The sequence below is a fragment of the Entamoeba histolytica genome, genomic scaffold, assembly GCF_000208925.1.
Source record: "Entamoeba histolytica HM-1:IMSS scf_1104750516639 genomic scaffold, whole genome shotgun sequence".
NCBI lineage: Eukaryota > Evosea > Mastigamoebida > Endamoebidae > Entamoeba > Entamoeba histolytica.
In genome coordinates, this window is record NW_001914868.1 from 9,777 (window position 1) to 20,165 (window position 10,389).

Consider the following 10,389-nt stretch of genomic DNA (forward strand, 5'->3'; position numbering starts at 1 on the left):
TAAATAAAATATGTTGTGAAGGATATTTTTTAAAAAATGAAGAAATGAAGTTATTTATTTCAAATGATTATGAAATGTTTTTTAATACCTTACTTCAATTCTTCAAATTGATAAATAAATAATTATCATGTTTAATTATTATTTAAACATCTATCAATTTAAGCCAATCAATAAATATTAACAAATTAAATTATTTATCAATTGAAATATAAGTGGTTGAAAATTACATTTTGTAAATTCAAAATGAAGAATGTTTTGAAAGAAAATAATACCGCAAAATCAGAAACTAAAGAAACAAAATGAACATAAAGAACATATGATAAATGAGATATATTTATTATTAATATACATGTATTACAAGACACAGAAGAATGAAAAGAATATATCTGAATAAATAATTGATTATATTAAAAAAGAATAAAAAGAATTTTAAATAATTAATATTGTTTTGAATTTCAACCAGAATTTACATAAAATAATAAAACAATGGATAAGATAATATGGAATATTTTTTCCAACGTTAGACATTTAGAGACATGTTTGTATCGTGTTGATTAAATGTTAATGTTATATTCATAAAGAAGTTCATAAAGAAGAAAAGAAGAAAACAAAAGTAGATAAATAACAACAAAAATTATTGAAATTTTAAATGGAATAACTGGAAAATATTCATTTTTAATGTAATTTGGTGAATCAAAATGTTTATATTGTTATTATAATACATAAAGATAATATGGAATTGTAATGATGATGACAAGGATAATATTATTAACATTAATTAATGTAGAATAAATGAAAAAGAGATAATTGATTATCATAATATTACTGAAGAAAAAGATAAAAAAGAATAAAACATTAAACAAGAAAAGAATAACAAAATAAATAAAAATAAAGAAATTACAAAGAAATAAAAGAATGAAATACATAGAAGAAATTAATTATTGTGATTTGGAAATTGAAAGAACTGAAATTAAATTAATTATTCTTCATCAAATTAACAAGAAATAAGTGAAAGAAATAATTAATTAAGTGTTATTAGATTTTTAATTTATTCTTCATTGCTCAGTGGTGAATAATCACATCCCTTTGCTGTTTAAAAAGAGTAATATTTTTGTTTAACTTATCATTGATGTTTTTGTATGAGTATGAGGAAAGCACTTCTTTCTTTTATTTCTTCTTATTAAAATATTCTCAATTTTCTTTCTGCTTATTCTTTCTTTTTTATCCCTTGTTTGTTTTCTGCCTTAATTTTAAACATTTTCTTTTTTCTTATTTTTACTTTATTTTATGAAAGACCCTATAATATTCCCATGCTTCGAATATCCCAGTTATTGTCTAGTCATGAAGTGCTTTTTGTGTGATAATATATATTCAAAAATAACTTGTTATTATTTATTAATATTTATTATGAGTAGTTATTAAGGATGCTTATTTATTAGAGAAGATGCATATATAATTGTTAGTGTTGCACAAAAATTTAACATAATGATATTATCAAGGAATAGTGTTTCTTTAAGGGGTGTGGAAGATAAATGAGATGAGTCATAGTCATTAGATTATGGATATACTCTCGTTAAAACAACAATATAAAGAATGAGAAATATTATATTACTCATTAAAATCAAAATAAATCTCAGATAGCAACTTAAATGAAAAATAGTTTAAGTCGAGCATGCTTGAAAAAACTTTATTTGAATAGAAATAAAGTATGTTGAAGAAATTGATTCTCTCACTTCTCAACATGATGAAAAACATAAAGATGATGTCAATCATAATTGATTTATTATCTGTTTATTAATTTCTTTATCATATTCTTTCTTCTTACATCTCTAAATGTTGTTGTATTTATTATTTTGTTTGGTTTTGTTCTTTTGTTTTTAATATTTTAATTTTTCATTTGATGTATTTTATTTTGAAATTACTATTTCTTATGTTTTATTTTATCTTCATTTATAATTATATATTTAATTTCATTTGTTATTTTTATTCAATACTTGTATTTAAACACACATTTAATATTATAGTTTTATCATTTCCTATTTCATTTCAACTAAATTATTAATTATTTCATTCTATTCTTTTTGTTTAATTTTCATTTCTTGTATTTATATTTTCGTTTTTCTTGTTTTTCCTTTCTTATTTTTCAATTGAAATATTTTATTCAGACACATTTGTATTACTTTGTGAAATATCAATTATTTATGTTGTTATATTGATTTTATTACAATATGGAATATATGTTAATTTTAATTATTGTTTTTTGTCAATTGATATTTTAAATCTTTCTTAATCTTCAATCACATTGTCTTTTATATTTTGTTTCATTTTTCATTTTATTTTCTATCATATGATTGAAAAACATTCTTATCGAATTGATTTTTATCATTTCATTTTAATTTATTTATATTCAAATTATTATATCATTTATTTATTGTATTTTTTCTTTTCTTGATTATTCTTTTCTTTATTTATTATATCTTCTATTAAAAATGTTTACTCATCATCTCTTACAATTATTTCATTATTATGTGTATATAAATGTGATGATCATTTAATGTTTTAATTGTTTTTCTATTATCATTTATTGTTGTTTTTATCCATTTCATGAATGATAATTAAATTATTAGTTATCTTTATTCTTTTTCTTTTTTTCTTCTTTATTATTTATTATTATTCTTTCTTCTTTTAAATATAATACATTAAAATTCTCTTCTTCATTCTTCTTATCATTTATATCTCTTCTTTTATTAAAAAACAACTTTTTGATTAACTAATTTTTGTACTATTTGTATAAATTATCAGAAATATCAATAAGAATAATAATGGTGTTATATTAATAAATTCAAGATTAATAATATCTTATTTTGTTAATATTTGAAGATAAAATGAAAAATATCAATCTAAATAAAACTAAATCCAAGAATGTGTTATTATCATGATATATTAATATTTCTATTTTGAATAAATTCTATAATGAAATATAATTTACTCAGTATTATTCTGTCTAATATTATCAATTGAATTATATCTTCTTGTTTATTATAATTGTAATTCATTTCATGTTTATTACATTGGTATTGTAAAATCATGTAGTTGTAGTTAAGTTTGTATCAAAAAGAATATTTTAAAAGTTGATTGAAGTTATTAACTTCATCATTTTCTAAAAAATAAAATTAATGTTAAAATATATCGTTTACAAAGTGATATGATGAACCAACAAACTAATAAGACTCAACGAATGTACAAATATATTTAAATTAACAATACTAATTAAATAATGTTGTTATTTTAACATATTCATGTTTAAAAGTAAAACATTTTGATTATTAAGTGTATTGAAATATATTCTTAGTTTAACACTATGAATAAATGAACATGTTTTAAATTCAATGTATTAATATTTGACCTAACTATTCATTTATTAGTGCCAGCTTTAACGTTAAATGATGTGAATGAACTTAATTAATTTGTTGAATTATCAAAAACATAGAATGATAGAAATGAACATAAAGTATAAATATAAAAGAAGTTAATAATGTTATAATAACTATACCATGTATTACATTAACATATAAAATGATAGTTACAATGGCAATAGATGAGAGAAGAAAATATATGAAATAAATAAAAAAAATATTCATTAAAAGATGATGAAATAGAAAGATTAATGAGAAATAATTGAAGAATAACATGAGAAAATGATGTATTGATAATTTTCTAAAGAATAGATGAAATATTAATGTTGATTAACTTTAATTAGACTGTGTAAAATATATTCATTCATTTATTCTAAAAAACATTGATATCTCATCAAATACAATTGATGAAAAGAAATAGTATTCACATTAAAAATAAACATTATTATTCAATTGATTGTCTTTTATATTATTCTTCCTTTTTCTTTCAACCTCTTTCAACCTCTTTCTTTTATAAAATACATTCAATTATATTATTATCCTTTTTAGTTATCAGTTATTTTAACTTCAATCTTACCATCTTCATATCCTATCTTAATTTTACTCTTCTCTTTCATCACTCCTCCTATTATTGATTTTGTTATTTCTGTAACAACTGTCTTTTCAATATATCTTCGCATTGGTCTTGCTCCATATGCTATTGAATATCCTGCTTTAATGATTCCTTCTATTGCTGCTTCCGTCATTTCAACTTCACTTCCTGGATATCTCTTTTTAATGACTTTAATCACTTCTCCCATTTGTAATTTAACTATTTCTTTCAATTCTTTCTCTGAAAGTGGTGAAAATACTATAATATCATCCATTCGATTGAGAAACTCTGGTTTAAACGACTTCTTCACTATTTCCATGACTTGTTCTTTAACTTGTTCATCAACTTGTCCTGTTGTTTCTACTCCTTTCATTATTATTTCACTTCCTAAATTCGATGTCATAATCACAACCGTATTCTTAAAATCAACTGTTCTTCCTCTTCCATCTGTTAATCTTCCTTCATCCAATAATTGTAATAACACATTAAATACTTGTGGATGTGCTTTTTCAATTTCATCAAATAATATTACACTATATGGTCTACGACGAATTGCTTCTGTTAATTGTCCTCCTTCTTCATATCCAACATATCCTGGTGGTGCTCCTATCAGTCTCGACACACTATGACTTTCCATATATTCACTCATATCTATTCTAACTATATTTTCCTCTGAATCAAACAATTCAGCTGCTAATGCTTTTGCTAATTCTGTTTTACCTATTCCACTTGGTCCTAAAAACATAAAACTTCCTATTGGTCGTTTTTCATTTCCTAATCCTCCTCTACTTCTAATGATTGCATCACTAACTGCTGTCACTGCTTCATCTTGTCCTATTACTCGTTTATGTATTTCACTTTCTAAATTCAGTAATCTTGCTTTCTCACTTTGATTCATTTTAGTAACTGGAATTCCTGTCCATCTACTCACAACTTCTTCTATTTGTGTTGCTGTGACTTGTAATGATATCATTGTTGTTTCTTTATTTTGTTTCTTTAATTCTGCCAATCTCTTTTCTGCTTCTGGTATTGCATAATATTTCAAATCAGCTGCTACTTCTAAATCTTTAGTACTTTCTGCTTTATGTTTCATACTTTCTATTTTTGTTGCAAGTTCTTTCATTTCTTCACTTCCTCCTTTTTCTTTCTCATAATTAATTCGTAACTTTGTTAATTTCTCTTTATTTTCACTCATTTCTTTTTCAATTTCTTTAAGTCTTTCTTCAATAACTTTTTTATGTTCTTCATCCGTTTCTTTAACTTCTCTTTCTAATGCTATTTTCTCCACATTTATTTGTGTTTCTCTTCTTTCTAATCTATCTATTTCTTCTGGTTGTGAATTCTTTTGTGTAAATAATGTAGCACATGCTTCATCAACTAAATCAATTGCCTTGTCAGGAAGAAATCTTCCATTGATGTATCTTTTACTTAATGTTGCTGCTGAAACTAATGCTGAATCCGTAATTGTTAATCCATAATGATTTTCATATTTCTCTCTTATTCCTCGAAGAATATATAATGTATCTTCTACACTTGGTTCACTTACATAAACTTGTTGGAATCGTCTTTCAAATGCTGGATCTTTTTCAACATATTTTCTATATTCCTCTAACGTTGTTGCTCCAATACATCGTAATTCTCCTCTTGATAACATTGGTTTTAAAATATTAGCTGCATCCATTGCTCCTTCTCCTGTTGCTCCAGCTCCTAATACTGTGTGAATTTCATCTATAAACAATATAATAGGTATTTTACTTTCTTTAACTTCTTTTATTACTGCTTTTAATCTTTCTTCAAATTGTCCTCTATATTGTGCTCCTGCTATTAATGCTCCCATATCTAATCCAATAACTCGACATTGCAAATTACTTGGAACATCCCCTTTAACAATTCTTTGTGCAAGTCCTTCAACTACTGCTGTTTTACCAACTCCTGGCTCTCCTATTAAGACTGGATTATTTTTCGTTCGTCTTGATAAAATACGAATAACTCGTTTAATTTCTTCATCTCTTCCAATGATGGGATCCATCTTCCCACTTTCTGCTTGTGCCGTTAAATCATTTCCATATTTCTTCAATGCTTCATATTGACTCTCTGCTTCTTTTGTTTCTACACTTTGTCCTTTTCTCATTTCCATTATCTTTTTGTTAAATTCCAGAACATTAATTCCACTATTTCCTACTATCGTACTAATTTCTTTCTCTTCCATCAATGACATTACTATCACATCAACTGCAAGATATGTATCTCCCATTGTCTTTTGTTTCTCTATTGCTCGTCTTATCACTTGTTGTGTTGTTGGATGAAGTCCAATTTCTACTGGTGGTGGATTTTGAACTGGAATCTTATTCATTCCTTCTTGTATTTCTTTCTTCATTTTACTAACATCACCTCCCATCATCTCGACTATTCGGATAATAATATTCGACTCTTCTTCAACAATTGCATTCATCATGTGAATTGGCATGATATATGCATTCTTTCTTTCAAATGCTTTTTCTTGTGATTCTTTGAACATTTGAACTGTTGCATCTGTCCATTTGTTTGGATCCATACTTTATTTCTAAATGCTAATTATTTCTTCAAGTTCCTTTAAATACTCAGTATGGTTGATGTGTTGGCTTATTGATGTGTTGGCTGTTATTCACACTTTCTTATTCATGTATTCATGTATACGTGGATCAACGTGGATTTATACAAACTAATAATAACATAATTAACAGCAAAAATGAAAATGATGAAATGAAGGAATGAGAATGAATGATTATCAAACACTCAAAATAAGTGAGTAATTAAATTATCATTAACTCTGTTTATTTTAATCATAAAATATGTTTATGATATTCTTTTATTCTTTTTTACATCAACATTTATACAAACATCCATATCTAATAATGTAATTAGTGATGAATGATGATTGTTAATGAAACATATTTGAAGAAACAACTAGTTATTATTGCAATAATTGTTAATTGAATATTAACTCATTTGATTGATAAATACCTTCTAGATATTCAATTTTAATTGATTTAACTTCAATTGATAGTGTATTTCAATATTTTATCATATTTTGTATATTCTATGATTTGAATATTTTTCAATTATTCTTTCTCTTTTAAATGTATTGAATGATTTATTTCATCCATTATTATTTCTTTATTTATTCTTCAAACATATTCAAATATTTCTTCACATTCATTATAAGTATGAAATAATTCATTATTATGAAATAATATTATTGAATAATGAAATAAATGAAATAGATTAAAATGAAATTATTCAATATTTCATTGAAATATTTTAATACTACCATCAAAATACTTTATTATTATTGTTTTTTTTTTCACTCTTTCTTTGTTATTTATTATTGTATTTCAATTCTTTTATTTTAAATTAAAATGACTTGTATTTCTTGTCTGACTATCATCTCTTGTTTTTTGACAATCAGTGCTTTGCTTTTCTCTTCGATTTCCACTACTGTCTTTTTCATAGGAGTAGTTTCGTTCATCTCCATCGTTCCTGATGATGCTTTCCTCAGTACTGGTTGTGTATTTATCACAAGTGTCATCGTTTTCTTCTTCTTCTCTAGTTCCTTCTGTAAGATAAAATTTTCAATATCATCTTGTTGTTTTGATATTATTTGTTTTTGTGTTTCATTTTCTTTTTGTGTGTTGTCTAATTCTTCTCTTGTTCTTTCTGCAATTTATTGGTTTTTAATTACGATTTCTTGATATTCAGAGATTTGTTTTTCTTTATCTCTTATTTCTTTCTTTAATTCTTTAGTATTTTCCTCTATCATTTCAACATTCTTCTCTAATGTATTTGCCTTTTATTCTAGCAGTTTGTTTCTCTTTTTCAACTTTTCAATTTCTTCTTTCATTTCTTCATTTTCTTTTTCCATCTTCTTTTTATTAGCTTGGATGCTTCGGATTTTTTCTTCTTTATTATTTACTTCTGTGATTTTCTTTCCTTCTATCTCATATATTTTCCTTGTAGTTTTAAGTTTTCTTCTTCTAATTTTTCATTTTCTTTCTTCATTTCTTCATAATTCGTTTGAATCTTTCTATTTTGTGTTTTCATTTCTGTAATTTCTTCTTCAAATTCTTTCCTAACTACTTCTTTTGCTTTTCTCCTCATTTCTTCTGAGATGGCTTGTTCTTCTTCCATTCTTTTCATACTTAATTCTTTAAGTTTTTCTTTTAATTCAGTAATTTGATTTTTCAGAGCAAGTATTTCTTCTTTAACTTTTTCTTCTTCTAACTTTTCTTCTTTATTTTTTGTTTCTTCTTGTGTTTTCATTATACTTTCTGTTTCATTTATTATTCTTGCAATTTTACATCTATCATTCATTTCTTTGATTGGGTTTTTGTTTTTAATTTCTGCTTCTATAGCCTTAATGTCTTTTTCTTCCCAATCTTTTGTTTTTTCTTTAAACTCTTCTTTCGTCTTTTCAATTATCTTTTCTTTTTGATTGAATATACTTCTTGGAGGATATCATACCATCTTTTCCTTTTACCTTCATATTTTTTAAGTATTTCTTCGTATTCTCCTTCTTTCCATTCACTTGTTATTCTTTTTATTCTTTCTTGTATCTCATTTATTGTTAACCATCTATGTCTATTGTTTGTATATTCATTATTATTCCAGTATTTATCATGTTTTTTTATTTGTTTTTCTTTGTCTTTGTTGTTTTTTAAACCCTTTTCTCTTGCTATTTCTTTTATCATAATCGTAATATCTTTTATTGTTGTTATTGACATTAAACCTTGTATTTCTATGTCTTGTTTGGTTTTCTTTACAAGACGTTAAGGCATTACTCCATAACAATGGCAATAAAATTTGTTGTATATCCTGCATTGGAAAAGTATCTTAAAGAAGATGAAACAAAAAGATAATAAGTAATGACAAAATAACAAGAAGAAGCAAATAATGAAAAGAAAAGAAGAAAAGGAAGAATATGAAAAGAAACAAGAAAGAAATAAGAGAATAGAAGATAAAGTCAACAACATAAAAATAAAAGTTGAAAGAAATAAATGAACAGAAAGAAATAATAGAATAATAGAAGAGAAATACAAAACAATACAAACAAGAAATGATAATTATAGTATATGAATAAATAAAGAATAAAGAAGAAAAGAAGAAGATATAAAGAAAATAAATATTATAATACAAAACAAAGAATGAAGAAATAAATACTGAAGATAAATCCAATAATAATAATGAAAATATGTTAAATATAGTTAAAGTGGTGGTACAAGAATATGAGCAAGAAGAATATGTTATAATAGAATCATATAATGAAGAATAAATTGAAGAAATAACAAAAGAAGTTATATAAATAATAATGTATTCAAATAAAATGATAAAAAGAGCAAGAAATAGAAAGTACATTAAAGAAGAAAATCATAGAAAATAGAATAAAAACAATAAATAAAGTTATACTTATTGAAGAATATTAAGAAATGAAATAACAAAATAATAAACATAATAAGTCTTCATTATATAATATTCAAAATAAAAAATAAAAATCATATAATTAAGCGTCAATAGAATTGTCATTTATTCGTTACCAATGGATTTTAACTACATAATACATCGTTAAAAAAGTAATTTCTAATAATTCACTTATTATTTAGAATTTCTTCTTGACTTGTGAAAAAAAAACATTTTCTTCTCTTTTATTTCTTTTCTACTATCGTCTTTTCATTCTTCTTTTTATTTTCTTCTTTGGTTTTCATTTTAATTTTAAAGAACTTAATTTTTAATTTTCTTATTTTATGGTGAATGAACATACTAATATCACTAAAGTATTATATCTAAATTCATTTAGTATTAATCACATCAAATATATCATTTTCATTTGATAATATTATTTATACATTTCTAGTTTCATATTAATCAATATCAATTCTTATATTACAACAAACAATGTCAACTACAATACCTCATTACATTCATTGAAATAATAACCAACGCATTTCCTATTCAGATGCAAATCATAATAAGATAATAAGATTGAGAAATGAGGCATGAGTTTGTGATAAAGAATGTGTAATGGTTCTGACTTTTCAAGTTTGATTCAGAGTCAAAACAAAATAATAGAATAGAAGAATAAAAAGAAGAAGAATAAAAAGAAGAAGAAAAAAGCAAGAAGGTCCTGTAGCACAGTTTGTAGTACATCGTACTTATAGGAAAGAGAAATGTGAGGGTCGTGGGTTCGATCAATCCCCGCTGTGACCATTTTATTTTCTCTTTTTTTATTTATTTCTTATTAAATGTTATCAAAATTTAAATACAATCAAAAATGATTAACTTTCAAATGAGAGTATTGTATTTATAAATACATATGAATTAATCATAATATCAGTTAATTTCAGTTAA

The 10,389-nt window shown here is 23.9% G+C and overlaps 1 protein-coding gene across 1 annotated transcript, besides 4 other annotated features; it reads right to left on the bottom strand.

The window, feature by feature from the left end:
* Nucleotides 1-1,012: 1,012 nt before the first annotated feature.
* Nucleotides 1,013-1,276: a repeat region.
* An 11-nt stretch (nt 1,277-1,287) lies between these two features.
* Nucleotides 1,288-1,438: a repeat region.
* Nucleotides 1,386-1,793: a repeat region.
* Nucleotides 1,794-3,961: 2,168 nt separating this feature from the next.
* EHI_022620 (heat shock protein, putative) lies at nt 3,962-6,562 on the bottom strand (the record flags this gene model as incomplete). The annotated part of the gene is made up of 1 exon (XM_001913399.1): nt 3,962-6,562. One exon carries the CDS (start codon nt 6,560-6,562, stop codon nt 3,962-3,964), a length of 2,601 nt encoding a protein of 866 aa, XP_001913434.1.
* An 849-nt stretch (nt 6,563-7,411) lies between these two features.
* Nucleotides 7,412-8,878: a repeat region.
* Between the last annotated feature and the right edge of the window lie 1,511 nt (nt 8,879-10,389).